General features: G+C 39.4%; 3 protein-coding genes across 6 annotated transcripts; 1 reads left to right on the top strand and 2 right to left on the bottom strand.

The window, feature by feature from the left end:
* Positions 1-259: 259 nt before the first annotated feature.
* On the bottom strand, positions 260-3,173 carry LOC103930274. Its single transcript, XM_048583474.1, has 6 exons — positions 2,664-3,173; positions 2,248-2,406; positions 1,955-2,086; positions 1,681-1,845; positions 1,329-1,493; positions 260-1,105 (listed from the first exon to the last, which is right to left on the bottom strand). Exons 1-6 carry the CDS (start codon positions 2,862-2,864, stop codon positions 575-577), a joined length of 1,353 nt encoding a protein of 450 aa, XP_048439431.1. The 5' UTR covers positions 2,865-3,173; the 3' UTR covers positions 260-574.
* A 3,160-nt stretch (positions 3,174-6,333) lies between these two features.
* Positions 6,334-9,274, top strand: LOC103930245. The gene is made up of 2 exons (XM_009339546.3): positions 6,334-6,616; positions 7,252-9,274. Exon 2 carries the CDS (start codon positions 7,258-7,260, stop codon positions 8,971-8,973), a length of 1,716 nt encoding a protein of 571 aa, XP_009337821.1. The 5' UTR covers positions 6,334-6,616; positions 7,252-7,257; the 3' UTR covers positions 8,974-9,274.
* Positions 9,275-9,865: 591 nt separating this feature from the next.
* On the bottom strand, positions 9,866-14,012 carry LOC103930244 (protein PIN-LIKES 6). Of its 4 annotated transcripts, none has more exons than XM_009339543.3 (11): positions 13,862-14,012; positions 13,031-13,426; positions 12,695-12,774; positions 12,483-12,607; positions 12,220-12,335; positions 11,837-12,061; positions 11,442-11,516; positions 11,229-11,329; positions 10,760-10,812; positions 10,482-10,670; positions 9,866-10,393 (listed from the first exon to the last, which is right to left on the bottom strand). In XM_009339543.3, the coding sequence occupies exons 2-11, from the start codon at positions 13,211-13,213 to the stop codon at positions 10,272-10,274; spliced, it is 1,269 nt and encodes a 422-aa protein (XP_009337818.1). In that variant the 5' UTR covers positions 13,214-13,426; positions 13,862-14,012; the 3' UTR covers positions 9,866-10,271. The 4 variants fall into 4 exon arrangements, with proteins under 4 accessions (XP_009337818.1, XP_048439430.1, XP_009337820.1 ...); XM_048583473.1 differs by having other exon boundaries at positions 13,031-13,672; positions 13,862-14,001; XM_009339545.3 differs by having other exon boundaries at positions 13,866-13,990.
* Between the last annotated feature and the right edge of the window lie 1,160 nt (positions 14,013-15,172).

Raw genomic sequence — 15,172 nt, 5'->3', positions numbered from 1 at the left:
TGTATTGGCAGATCGTTTGATCTACCTTTTGGGGGAAATAGATTGGCAGGTTAGAATGTGAGGCGTTTGATCGCTTCTGAAAATGTTATCATGCAATTTGTAGTATTTGAATGTGATCCATGCCCATTGTTTCTAGCCATTATGTTGTTTTATTTTAACTTCAAAGGAAAAATCGTATGATAACATATTGAGGAGAAATTCTGATAGGATTGTCTGACCGGTGTATAGGTGAACGGTCTAAATCATTTGAGCTATAAACTCCGCAAAATTGACGATATTATTCAAGAACTAATAGCGTGCACGCTGGTTGTAGTTTGGTTGTACAATGAAGGACATGGAAAACAACTTTTGAACTTGTGCTAAGAGGCACACAGGGTACTAGAAATAAACCCAACCTCAAAGAAATTAACAAAATATTACACCCACGGATTAATAATATTGCAGGCGAAAGAAGAATGCCCCCTTCCGCCTTTATCCTTCCTCTCCCCCTCTCCAAGAGGAAAAGGAAGGGAAAAAAATTAAAAAAAAATGCTAAACTAATCTTTAATCGTTAACGAAAACGAACAGCGAATGCTTAAGCAGAATCAGGTGGTCTTTTAGTGTCTTCTGCTGCTACAGAGAGCGTTTTAGTAGCGGCTTCTGCTGTAGGCAGCGATTTTGTAGCAGCTTCTGCTGTTGAAGAATAATGTGTTTTGGTAGCAGCTCCTGCTGAAGAAGGTGTTTTAGCATGTTCTTGCTTGGGAACCAAGGTATCGGAGCTTGGCATGGCCTCATTTGCAAAAACGTCTTTATTTTCTTGTGGCTTGGCGAGGATAGGGGATATTTCTTTAGTAACTGGTGAGATTGCAGATGAAGAATCCTCTGGAGGCGGGGATGGGGGTGCTGATGAAGGCGGGGAAATGGAGAGCATCCTGGAGACGCCGGTGGGGCTGGTTAAGGGGTTAACTTCTGTGACTTCTTCATCATCTAAATACACAACATCCTGCATTGTCAGCTGGTGGTATTCAACAATTTCCCTAAGGAACCGATTCTCGCGTGCATAAACTGAATTCTCGTTCGCTAGTCGAGCCTTCTCTGCCAGAAGTGTCTCCAGTTGAAGGCGGATCTGATACAATCCCATATATATACACGTCAGAAACATTTCTAAATTACATTTAGTCGCACTACTCGAGCGATACTCTAATTTAAACTAGACTAAGGGATGGAGAATTCGAACTTGGAGCGGATGGGGGCACACTGTCCTAGCCAAATTGAAGTTAGTCCTACTATTCTACTTGTGGATCGGTAACACAGTACAATGAAAACCGAACACAAAAACAGAAACCTACCAAGTCATCATCTGCTCTGTGGTTTCCCTTGTCACGATTCTCGCGAAGGCGTTTATTTTCTTCTTCTAGTTGAGAACAACGTTCCTTCGCAAAGGCCAGATCTGCCTTAACGGTTTTCAGCTCCCGAAGAAGTAATTTTGCTTTGGCAGCCGTTGCCATTGCAACCTGTGACCCAAAACCAACACCACTTATGCATTCATCTGGCTCAATTCAAGTCTAAATAAATCGAAAATGAAAAACTGAGAATCACATCCGAAACACTTCATCAACATATAATTCAACTGAAGTAAGATTCATTTCGTCTTAAGATTACGCAAGCCAGTCACACACAACTACATAATTGCCACCTTACGTCGCGTGATGCCTTGAGTTGGGTATCGTGGTTCTTAGGCTGCAACGGTGAACTGTTCTGGTTCCCATGATAAGAAGCTTGATTTTGCGCATCAGGATTGTCTCCCCTTCGTTTAATTTGCATTTTGATGTCGGCTGTCTTATTCTCCACTATCGTTCGACCTTCCTGAAAACCAAACACAAAAGCACAAGCCACACTATGAACATACTTGTTTCCCAAAGTACTAAACTTGACATCCATCCATTATCTATAACTAGCAAGGAATTTTAGTTACCTCGAAAGCCTTCTCAAACGTGTCCCCGAGCTGATTAAGGGAAGTTGTGATTCTATCCAAGCCCTTTCGGAGTGCAGGATTTTCCGTTCTTCTAGAGTTGTCATATGACTGATAATATGGTTGTTGTTGGAACTGTCTCCGAAAGGGAAAGATGCCAAAAAATCAAGCGACGAAGCTCAACAATCAAAAGAACGCATGTTGAATGCAAAATGTTTATCAAATGGACCCTAAATTAACGGTGCATGAGACGCTTGTATTTGTAATTTCATACAAAGATCAAGTTGGAAGTTCACCTGAGTGCCACCGGAGGCAACAGAGGGCTGTGATATGAATCCTCCAGCCGCATCATCTTGTGGGAATTCACCATCCTCTTCCAGAATGGCCTTCGCTTTCCGAGCCAGAACACCCCAAAACCCGGATTTTGCAGATGCGTCGTCATAGGCAGAGAAGTCCTGCATTATTTATAGCAATGATCACAATCACCTCATTTTTTTTCTTTCAATAAGACTACTTTTATCTACATCGAACGCTTCGAACTTTGACATACTATCCCAACCAAGTGGCCTAACTCATATACGCGATCACAATTCAATGCAAATAAAACCAGCCCAGATGAGCAGATCATATCAGAAAACAGAGAATGATTACAAAATTTAAAATTTCAAAAAGATTAACCAAAAGATCCACGTAAGTTTGAACAAAAGAACACCTGGGATCGGTTGTTGCGTTCAACAGAAAGCGCAGAAGCACGGATCGCCTGAGCCGCGAGAGACGAAGAACCGGAGAAGGACGACGAAGACTGCAGAGGGGAAGATGAGTTCGGTGCAGAACTGTTGTCCGGAGGGCGATGAATGATCTCTTCTTTGAAGGTTGACGACCTTGTTATCCCCTGCCTTCTCCTGTACGCCATTTCGGCTGCCGGAGCTTTATGTATTAGTTGTTAACGAGGTTGACTGGATTTTGTACGAGTTCCCTTTCGACGATCGTCACCCCCGCAGTGACAACGACGGAGGAGGAGGAGGAGGAAGAAGGCGGTTGGTTTTTTCTTTGGGTGGCGTAAGTAACTAACTCTTCCGCCTTTTCTTCTTAGAGCAACTAAAAAACCGAAACATGAAATGAATGAACGGATGTTAAGCCGTAAAACACACACACAAAACAGAAACAGACAAAAATGAGCACACAGCCATCTCTGTACCATCCATTTAACTAATAAGTCACGCGCACTTCAAAACGCGACTATTTAAATTCACTCTTATGGTACGTTTACTTATATAAAACGAGAGAAGTTATAAATAAAAAAAATAAAAATCAGGTATAATATCAACCGTCTTAAGTTAATTTAATGCTTGTTTTTAAAAATATTTAATTACGAATTTCAATAGATTCACATACTTTTATTCTATATGTGATAGTAAATGTAAGGGAATTGAAATAAGAAGTGGACACATTTATGTGTTTACTAACAATCAAGGAAATGAAAAAAATTGGAGTATGATTCTCTTCTCTCCAAATTCCTCCTGTCCAGTCCCCTCCTTTCTTACTTTCCTTTTTTTCTTTCTCTCTCAATAAAGATAAAGAAGTGGTTTAATAGTGACCGTTGATGTGTCTTAATAGCGACCATCCAAATAGGACGGGAGGGGAGAGGAATTTAAAGAGAAGAGAATCCTACTTCAAAATTAATAGTGACCGTTCAAATAAGACGGGAGGGGAGGAGAATTTAGAGAGGAGAGAATCCTACTTCAAAAAAAAAAAGTGTATCCACATTGATTTTGGGTATCTCGTACATTCTCATATTTGAAATATCAATGAATGAGATTGCCAAGTATACGTGAACACAGAACTTCACCTAATAATTTAGATGGGGAAACATGTTGTCTTGTGTTGTTGTGGGACAATGACGACTCACGAATGCATTCGAAGTTCGGAAGTGGCCCGTTGTAAAAAGGACTTTCAACAACTGGATCCCTTGGCAGCTGTTTGACGTGTGAGCCATGTTTGTACAATATACAAGAACTAATTGCTTCATGCACAAGTAACCGTATTGGTATGCCACCCCGTCCCTGTCGTGCTATTTATACACACTTTCTTACTTTTCACATGCTTTCTGTTAATTTATATTCTATCATCTTCTTCAATTCTTTTGAATTTAAGACAAGAGAGGTTCCTCGTAGGGAATACACTTGTTTCGATCTCCGCAGAGCACCCTAACCTTGTTTCGAGCTTCAGAGAAAGCAACGAACAAAGTAAGGATCTGAGATGAGTCCGCACCAAACGCTTTGACACACACTTGCATTGAAAGATCAATTTAGGGCAAGGAAGTGGACAAAGAATTTCAACCAACAAAAGCTCTGGGAGATCATCCATCTTAATCAATTCGTGTTCGTAGCTTCGGCATCATCGGTTGCTTTTTTCTTGGGGTAATCAATCCGTCTCCATCAACATGAATACGATGAGGACTGTCGACTTGGTGGTGAGATTGATAATCTTCACCTATATATCCCACTCATCGTAACGCAGGCCGTGTTATTAAACCCGAACCCTAAATCCTAAACCAAAATATAGTATTGAAAAAAAAGAAGAGAAAAACCCTACCTTGGAATTATTATTGTTTTTTGAAAAACCGAAACTAATGGGGAGGAGAATTCAAATTTAGTGTAGAGGAGCATACGGCTCTAGCCGACTTGACGAAGCACATGTCTGCAAGCCGCGTTCCATGTTATTAAATGGTAACGTGACTTTTTATTTATAGTACTAGAAAAGAGATTTATTCATTAATCCATTTAAGTACAGAAAGTTCCATATCTCTTTTCACTTTTAGAATTTAACTAGCTTTCTCACAAGTTACAGCTGAAGAGCTAAATCAGTGTACTGACTCTGACAGTTTTGTCAGCTGGGAAAATCATCGGATCGGCACCGGAACCTTTCTGCAATATTCATCGATCTTGTCCTGAAGAATATCCTACCAAGTTGGGCTCTTAAATATGTAGAGGATCAAATGTGAACTGTTGAGCCAGTAGGCCCAGTGCTGGCCTACCTTGGTCGGGTTTCGACACTTGGGTTGTCTCAGATTTTGTCTGATTATCATCTCCTCTCGAATGCAATGAACTCAGTTTGTTCTTAGTTTTGCTAAAACTAGATAATCCCACATTGTTCCTCAACCTTGGTTCCAACAAATTTGACTGAGAACTATAAGGTTTGTGCTTGATTGAGCAACTTCCATTGGTTCAATATCAGCGGTTTTGAGTTGTTGCCGGTTGTTTGTGAAGCCAGAAACTGAGCAACTGTTGTCCGCAAGTCCAGTACGATGAGCTTTCAAGGACTAAAAATCCAACTGAATCTCATTTCTTTGATTCGCATGAATTTCATTGCATTGGACTTTCCCTCCAACTGTAGGACTTCGGATACCCATAAGAGGAAGGGAGGGATATAAAAAATTATTGTTTTCACATCTTTTCTTTGTTGTGCATCGTGATCACATATTGAGCGCTCTTTATATAGAGTCACATCCTTGAAGAACAAAAAAAAAGAAAAGGAAATGATTGCCTTTTTGAAAAACATCATATAACAACAATTACACTACTATTCTCAAGTCTTCCTTACTTTTAACTAGAGCATATAAGCATTCATTCTCACAACTTTTACAACAGGAATTATATTTTAGTAGCGTGAATGCAATAATGTCTTGGGATTCAGACATCCTTAAAAAGAAAAGAGAATATGAACATTTTCCCTTTAGAAAATTAGAGTGCCTATGGGTTTAGCTAAATGACATGTTATTGCACGGTTGATGTTATGGGTGCTACAAGTCCTTGCCCTTACTGTTTGGCAATCGGTGAAATTGCTCTTATGGGTTCTACAACGCATAACAACTTAGTGTCGCTCACACGCTTATAGAGTTTTTAAGTTATTGTAATTCAAGTGATATAAAAGTGATGGAAATATATTTAAGTAGCGTGAAGACAACAATGTCTTGGATTTCAGACATCCTTAAAAAGAAATGAGAACATGAATATTTTCCCTTTAGAAAATTAGAGTGCCTATGGGTTTAGCTAAATGACATGTTATTGCACGGTTGATGTTATGGGTGCTACTACAAGTGTCAAATTATTCTATTGGATTATTAATAAATACTTGTTAAGACTCGTTTAATTTGATATCATTATAATATAAGAATGAGGTTGATAAGGGTAAAGACGATGTAATTTCAAATCGAATTAAAAGGAACGTAACTGGTATCCGTGAACAACATGGGCCCAGAAACCCAACCGACCATCCTAGGCGACAAACGCTACGACCGTAGAGCCTAATTGCAGGCCCTACTGTTAGTACGGTGGCGATCCCTGTACTCAATCATTCGATGCGAATGTTAGGTAGAAAAGACCAAAAGAGATGGACGGTCCTGATCCCATGCGACGTGCGCCATGCAATCACACACCCTCGATTCGACTTGCGAGCCTTCTCTTTCAAGCTCACATCATCGCCTTCGTTCCTCCAACGACTGGACTGAGTGAGAGTTGAATTGAAGAGGTCTTCGTCTTCGCCAAAACTCGCCTTTTTTTAGAAATTTCATTGCATTTCTCAGACGGAGCTTTGTGTAATGATCGGAGCTGTTGGGGGTTTGAAAAGATCGGAGTAATTTTGCTTTTGGGTTTCGTCTCTCTGGTAATTACTCTAACCCCCAAAAGATTTGAAATTTCTGCTAACCCCAATTGTAATTTGATTTTTCTGGTATGAATTTACCTTTTTGGCATTGTTTTTTACGGATTTTTTTTTATAGAATTTGTGTAAATTGCTGCCATTGTGTGGAATTTGGTAGAAAAAAATTGGGGTTTCAGTTGCAAATGATGAGATGGGTAATTGTGTTTTTACAAGAAAAACCGGAACTTTTTGTTGAGGAAGAAAGTGACACTAATTTAAAGATGGGTTTCCACTTTCATGTTCAATTGTAATTACAGTTTGCTGTCTGAGATTACCGTCAGCTCAACCTTTGTTTTTCTTATGATTTCTAGGCTATTAAATTAAAATGTTAGCTTCAATACCTCGAATTTTCGGGCTTTTTTCCTTTTATCATTAAGAGTTTAGGGAATTTCTCAAATAATTTGTGCCCACATTGATTATTGGTTTTTCATTTGGTCGATGGATTAATGGTTAGGAATTTAAATTCGAGCTCGTTGTGTTTTCGAGCCTGCTTGGCTATCACCTAGCTGCTGGTCTGCGTGTGTTGTTTCTCGTAATCATCCTATGTTTTCAGATATTACTTTGCTTCTCTTTGTTTATGATGTTGTGGTCTTTATCAGTTTCAGATGGATGCACCCGCACATAGATTCTTGGAAGAGTTGCTTCAATCCGCTGTCGAAAATCATGAGGATGGTGGTGTGGTCAGTGAACAATCTGTGCAGCCTGCGACATGTGCTCTATGCCAAAGGGCTATTTTGCCTGAGAATGAGGCGACTGAAGATGTTGAAATTATGTGTGGGGACTGTAAATTTCTGTACCTTGAACATCTTGGTACCCCCTCACATGATTCTTATCAGAGGACGCCACCTACGAGAAGAAGAGCTAGGACCAGCAGTTCTGAGTCACTTGAGAATACTTTTTTGCAACAATTCTCGCATATGATTAATCTGGTGCGGCAAGACCAATCCCCTGGCGCTGGGCTTGAGGAACTACCTGTGGATGGTGATTCTGCTGCTAGGATACCGCAGCGCACAAGTAACCGTACTACACCAAGTGGGTCTAGAAGATGGCGGCGGGTACTCTCGGATACTGAAAGTGAGGGTTACGAAAATGTGGATTCTCTCTATGGGGAAACTGAATCAAATCTCAGTTTTGGTCGGTACAGGGCATTTCATGGTGAGAATGATGCAAATTCTTTTAGTGCCTATGGAGGGGACTCTGATGCTTCTGTGGACCTACTTGGTTTCCTGGATATTGAAACGGTTATTCAACCAGATGAGGGAAGTGCTTATGATAGTGATACTGACATTGATCCAATGCATGCTGGTCTTAGCCAGTGGAACTCAGATGACACTGAGGATGATGATGATGATGAGGGGGATGAAGAAGATCATGAATGGGAAGAAGCTGCTGTTGAAGTAAACATAGTTGAATCTAGGGAAACCCCAGGTGGTCGGCTTCGTAATCTTTTAGTTTCGAGTCCTGGCAGAAGTAATGGCCCATCCAATTGGCGCCAACAAATATATTCTCCTGAATCTGAGGGTATGATTCGTTATAGAATGAGGGGAACCAATCGAGTATATGACCTCTTTTCTAACATGGAAGAATCAGAGTTGCTGCCTTATGTTGGAAATTCTGGTGATTATCTTGATGCTAGAGGCTTTGAAGAATTGCTCGAGCATCTTGCTGAGGTTGATAGCTTAAGACGAGGAGCACCTCCAGCTTCCGTGTCCCTTGTGAATAATCTGCCTCGTGTTGTCATTAGTAAGGAACATGACAAGCATGATGACTTAGCCTGTGCAATTTGCAAGGATGGATTGCCAATTGGTACTGAAGTGAATCAGCTTCCCTGCTCTCACCTGTATCACTCTTCCTGTATTTTGCCATGGTTGAGTACACGGAATACTTGTCCACTCTGTCGATATGAGCTACCAACAGATGACAGAGACTACGAAGAGGGCAAACGGAACATTAGTGCTAGAGCGGAGACCCACAATGTCCGGCAGCAGAATGCAAGTGAGGACAGTTCCTCCGGTGCTTTCAACAGAGCTGATGAAGATGAGGATGAAGAGCATGAGCAGAGTGCAGAAAATAGGGGACCAGCCACTGATGGCTCGAGAGGAGAAAATGGGCGGGGGAGATGGTTTTTTCTCGCAGCTGCTCCAATTGTCAGTCTCGTGGGGATTGTTCTTGTGATGTGGTTAGGAAGTCCCCTGTTGGAAAGAAGAAGACTGGCAGGAAACCAGAACTTTGCCAATCAGGCCCGCCACCAAAGTCATGTCACCGGCGCCTCACCCCACCACAGGGAGAACAGAAGCCGACCATGGTGGTCACTTTTCTGAGGGGAATTCTTGAAAATGTTAGTAAATATCTATGCTAAATTTGGTGTTTCTGCTTTCCCGAGTCCGGACTATTGTCTATTTGACCCGTAGCTGTCGTCCTGTAGCAGACCTTCAGTGAGGTTTTCGGATTGTTGTCGAATCGTGTATAAATTTGTCCCTTTTTAAATGTACCTCTTCACCTTTTACAACCAAATGTGAGTTTAGTGTTCGATGTACTACAGGTTGAGCTTTCCTTTCACCTCTCCTTGGATATGGATTTTGTTTGATCAGATTATAAACGAGCACAGCAAGTGTTTTTCTATTTGATTACTTACCGACATTCTGTTTTTTGATTAATAAACGACGGGCATTCGGACTTGGGATCTTGTCCACATCGGAAGAGAAGTACCACTAGACCAAATTTTAGCTAGTTTTTTGACACCTGATTTTCCGTTAAAATAAATGACGTATATACACAACCCAAATTGCAGTCACACTTACATTCAGTATAGCTACCAAAAGTCACACATCAACCAAATTCTCGTTTTACAAGATCGCCGCCAAAACTTGTAATTTAAACGGTTAAGAAAAATTCGTAGCTCAGGTAGTAAGGAATATTCTTGCATTCGATTCCCCCTCTCCAACGTTGCTTGCTTGAAATATAAAAAATAAAATCACTTTGCAGGGCATCAAAGTTGTCACCCACCACAAAGTTCCAATACTCTCCCCGATAGTTTAGATTACACTAGTGCGTAGTATCACTTGTATGAAAAAGTAGGTTGAGGTACAAGACCATCCATTATTTTACATGACCGTAACGGATCGTTTTGTACCTCAACCTACTTTTATTTGTACTCTTTTTTGCCTTTTAAGTTGCTTAATTTGTAAAATTTTACAAAAAATAAATTCAAAATTCGAATGAAAAGAGAATGAGATAAGCAAAATATAGGATTATAGTCACAGACGTGTAAGGAAGAAGGGGCAGGATTTCCCCCGGTTCCTAAATAACTGCTTCCACTTTACAACCAGTCGGGGCCTCATAGAAAAGGCTGAATGTAGACGACAGCTGCCCTTCTACGGACCTGAAAAATTAGCGGACGCAAAGGGCAGCTGTCACAACAAAATTCACAGCCGGGCGGGATGCTCCTTCCTCCGGCTTAGTTACCGTGAACAGGTTGACACCTTGTATTCTACATGAATGAATAATTTCCAAGTTCAGCTATATGCTCTTACGGCTCTTAACATCGACTGCCGGATAATCAATGGCAGAAGGTAGATAGGGGTGAGTGCCACAGCAACAATTTGCATGTTTTTTTTTATCAGAAGAGTAGGTTGAGGTACAAGACGATCCACCCGGCCATGGAGAAGATGGCGAATATGTGCACCCAGAACAGGACGGCAGCTGCCTCTCTTCCGCAGCCTCTTAAATTTGCAACAGCACCTGCAGACAAGGTTTGATTTGTCAATACGAAACTTAGATGTCGATTTGAAGCACAGTCGAGCTATCTATATAACTTGAGATTTGTTACCAGCAAGGACAGATGTAGGCATTGTGTTCTGGAGCAGCAGGACAAATCGAAACATTTTGTCATCGGCAGGGAGGAAGCCGAGCTTATCGGCTAACATTACAATGCCAAGTCCTACGGGGGGCACCAAGAGTAGTCGTGCAAATATAATTGCAGCAGTTGTCCGTAGACCAAGTTTTGAACTTCCCGGACCTGCAAATAACACAGAGATGTCACAACTATACTCATCTAAAATTCAAACCAATTAGGTGGATGCTTATGACGAAGGGATGTCAACTCACCATCAATAAGGTTGCCACCTAATGCCAACAGAATGCACGGAATCATGGCTTCCCTGAAAATCACAGACATTGTGAGATTATAACAAATAAAGATTGCAATTCAACAGAATCCACAAAAGTAAGTTTTATTTCCATAGGCATCTATCACAAACATATTTGACAAGAAAAGGTTGTAGGAATAGTACACATTAAACGTTTCCACTATATTACTACTAAAGCTCTTCCATAATCTTGTATATATATACAAGCCAGAATAATATCAATTTTTCAAGTTGCAATTTCTCGACATAGTTTGAGTAGAATTATCGAATTATATTAACTTTTATTCATCTATCAACATCAATAAACCGTGGTTTATCTATCAATGTCAATGACCCTGGAACTTGCAGCATTCTTAAACAGCATGTGTAGTCAAGACAATCACCAAATATTATCAGCTAAAACTTAGTAAAGGTTCAACTGAGCATACCCAAGGATAATGCAGCTATCGGTGAAGAAGAAAAGTGGACCATCAGATGTAAAGATCAATTTCTTTAAAAATGGTATCGCTCCAAGTACCATGGCCAGGATCTGCAGCAAAATTGTTCATACTAGTTAGAAAATGCTCGTCGTAAGAATCCAACTGATAAAACTCCTTAATAAATACAGTTACTAAATTATTTGGCAAGTAAATCAAACTTACAGAAGCTATTATAGGTGGTTGGAGAACTTGTTTGAGCTTCAACTTTTCGTATATAAATAGGAAGAACTTTGTAATCTGCATGCAAGTCGTGACATGTAATTAGGACCCTAGTACATACTAGCGACAACTACAACACAATAAGGCAAGTAAAGCGAAATCCCAAATTTCAAGTTCAAAGCTGTTATAATTCATGGATCTACATATGAAAGTCGACAAAAAATTAAGCTGCCTGTCATTGCTATCAAATTTTTGCCCCGACTACATACTTCCCAACTTACCAAAATAAAAAGTATTCCTTTTCTCTTTTTCTCAAATGATATATTTTGCATTAGGACACGAAGATGTTTGTGACAACACGTATAGGATTAGATGTGGATGATTAGATTCATTCTCACCTTAGGTTTATCTGAATCATTTGAGTTAGTTTCTGCAACCTCTTCTTGACGTGTTGGCTCTTCATCATTTTCATCATTTATAAGCAATGGAATTTGGTCAGGTGTTGTGCTCGTGCTGTTTCGAGGGCTTTTGATTGGGAGATCTTTCTCCTCAATGTCAAAGGTACCTTCTGGAGGGGGGGACAGCATTTGAAATACATACGTGTATAGAATGATTGCACCAACCTATCCGGGATAATATACAATGTTTAGTACTTTCTTATAGATGATTAAATTAATGCACCGGAAAATATGAAGTATTGAATCACTGCATAACTGCAACTTGGATTCAAGTATACAAGTAGTGGTGATAACAAAAAAAAAAGTGAAATGCAAATACTTACCCACTGGCCAAATGAAATATAGGCAGTCCCATCTGTTTTACATGTATCACCGAAAGGGTTCGATTTGTCTCTACATAAAGCCGCAATTAGAACCAGTGGCACATTCCCGATGTTTCCTGCAATCAATGGTATAAGCCAACACATGATGCACAAAGGCCAAGCAGCAAAAATTAAGCTTATATAGACAACTCAGTATTTAAATGTATAGAAGGGGTTTTCTAATTCGTTGAAACTATTGATAGAAGGCGTGTCAAAACGCGTACCTATTCCAATTTGTACAATTGTAAACTTGAAGAAGGGATACGGTGGTCGGACAATGGATGCAACGATATAACCTATTATGGAGCCTGTAGTGCTACCAATCACGACATTCACCGGAATAAACCACCTGTAAAAAGAGAATTTTCTTGTTCAAATATAATGCATTGGGATTTTGGCTACGGGATTACAAAAAAACAGTAGAACTAACTCTTACCACTCGAGCATTTTCTGTAGGGTGATGGCTTGTCCAAGCTGAGAAAATATCAAACATGGAAGCAAGAGCGAGAAGACCAGCTGCAGAAAATAGTTGGAAATCAGTTATACAATGCAACACTGTATACACGAAAAGGTGGCTTATAGCGCAAAATTAGTTAGGACTCGTTTGAGACTGCTTCTGCTCATAAGTTCTTCCACTAGCAAGTACTTTATTATAAAGACGTTGAATTTCTAAAAAAAAAAAAAAATTCAAGCGCTACGCCCGAAAAGCACTTTTGTTTTCTTTCAAACCTAGTCAAAAGCGCTTTTGATAGATAGAAAAAGCACTTCTTACCCCATTCAAGAGTTTTCTTCCACTGGCTGGGAAGATGTTGACATACTTGGAAGCCATTAGAAGCCCCAAGGAGCACACAGTAAAAACCTTTGCTATGGGAAGCACCGCGATCTTGATCGTCCCAAGTAACGATTCCCCTCCGACTTGATTCGCCACATGCACCGCCATCAAAACCCTCTCCATGGTTTTCCCTACTTTCTTTTACTGCAGTCTCTTCAATCTATCCCAATTCACACAAACACCTTCTCATGAAAAACCCGAACCGGTTTTCGCACAATTCAATTCTTGCTTCAGAACAACACCCCTTAAATTTACAATCCGGGATTGTAAAGGGGGGATTTCCAGACCAAAGATCTCTCCTTTTCTGGGAAATCCAGTCCTGCTCTGCAAATTCTCCTTCAATCAACAAAAACAAAAACAAAAGCAAATAAATAAGGAACCACCCACAATTTAAAACTCAAATCCAAGCTAAAATCCTAGTCATTGTCGAAATATAACTCCTTGGACGCGAAAAGAAAAACATTTTCCGAATCGACATAGAATTAACGTAAAACGCAATCAAATTAGAAGATATAGAATTGTCGTGCTCCTCAGGTGGTCGCCGCCACGGAACCCCCGGAGAATTCGCAGCAACCAAACCCTCTAGCAACCGGGAAGCAGAAAACACACCAAAAATAAAAGAAAAATAAATAAATGAAACAGAACACAAACCAACGTAGGAAATGGAGAAATGAGGAATCCGAGATCGAAAAAACACTGCAAATCAAATAAAAGACAAAACATAACAAAAACCCAAAATATAAACTGAGAAACTGGGTTGTCTGAGTTTACCTACTCTTTGCTTGCTGTGCCAATCTCTCTCTCTCTCTCTCTCTGTTTTGCTGGTAGTTGAAGCTGGCGCTTTCGCCTCAAAATTTTGCATATTAGCTTTTTGTTAATATCCGGATTCTTAACGTGAACGACTCTTGTAATGGTGCGGCTTGGTTGACGAAACTACCCCTCGATTTTCCCATGTATTACCGTATCTTGCCCTGCCATGCTTACCCTTCCCGCCGACGAGATTAACCCGCGAGTAAATGTTAAAGACTCCAACTTTATAAATTAAAGAGAAGTGTTATTGGTATTTTAAAATTTTCATTATACTCTCCTTATAATCCTCATAAGTATATTTTTCTTTCCAAATATAAAAAGTTTGAAGGTTAGAATGTGATTTTTAGAGTGCTAATTACAATTCTCAAATTAAAATATTGTATATTAAATAATATAATAGTGATACTCACTATCCTATTTAGCAACGTTATATAAATTTAAATTTGGGAAAAACTCTTGGTACTGTTCACTTTAGCAAAAAATCATATTCTTACAATAAAAAGGTCAATTATAGTACTATTTATTTTATTTTTTATTTTATCATTATCGTCAAAATTTAAAGTTTTCAAGTATTTTTCATTTGTTTTTCTTTTCAATTTCAACAAGCATGCACTTTTCAATTTCAACAAGCATGCACATGCGGACCGTGAAGAACCACGTCCGTAGCTACAATACTTCCACGCAACTGCATGTAGACTTCTTTTTTGGAGGGGTTCAGATTTCGTATTTTTGGTTATGTTTTGTTTGTGTGCTTTTTTTGTGGTAAACAGAAAATTTGACTTGATTTTCTTTTTCTTATTTAATTTTTAAATTTCTGTAAATGGTTTATGACGTTGTCACATCGTTTAGTTTGTCCTTCGTTCGGCTTGTCATATCGGGAAAGGTTAGGAGAACTGCCTTGCTTGCCTTGATTAAATTAATCTTGTCTTCATCAATTAAAATAATAGAAAGATTTGTGTGAAATATGATGACATGACACAAGTCATTAGTATTCTATAGTGTTCTTGATAATCGCAAAGTGGTCAATTACTCTTGAACTATTTTTCATGTCAATCTCTTTAACTATCGATTACGATAAACTGAACAGTAATTTTTTGTTAAAGTTTTTTATGCACAAAGGAAAACTAATGAAAATAACTTACAAACTTTGAGTTTTAACGATAATGACAAAATAAAGGATAAAGTGAATAGTACCATGATTGACTTTTTAGTGTAAAAATGTGATTTTTCGTTAAAGTTCCCTATGCATAATAGAACTATTTCAAACAACCT

This window comes from the organism of the source record quoted next, unplaced genomic scaffold, assembly GCF_019419815.1.
Source record: "Pyrus x bretschneideri cultivar Hongxiangsu unplaced genomic scaffold, Pyrus_bretschneideri_v1 Contig2, whole genome shotgun sequence".
In the NCBI taxonomy this organism is placed as follows: Eukaryota; Viridiplantae; Streptophyta; class Magnoliopsida; order Rosales; family Rosaceae; genus Pyrus; species Pyrus x bretschneideri.
The sequence above is the reverse complement of the archived record's forward strand: the minus strand, read 5'-3'. Positions and strand labels throughout refer to the sequence as shown.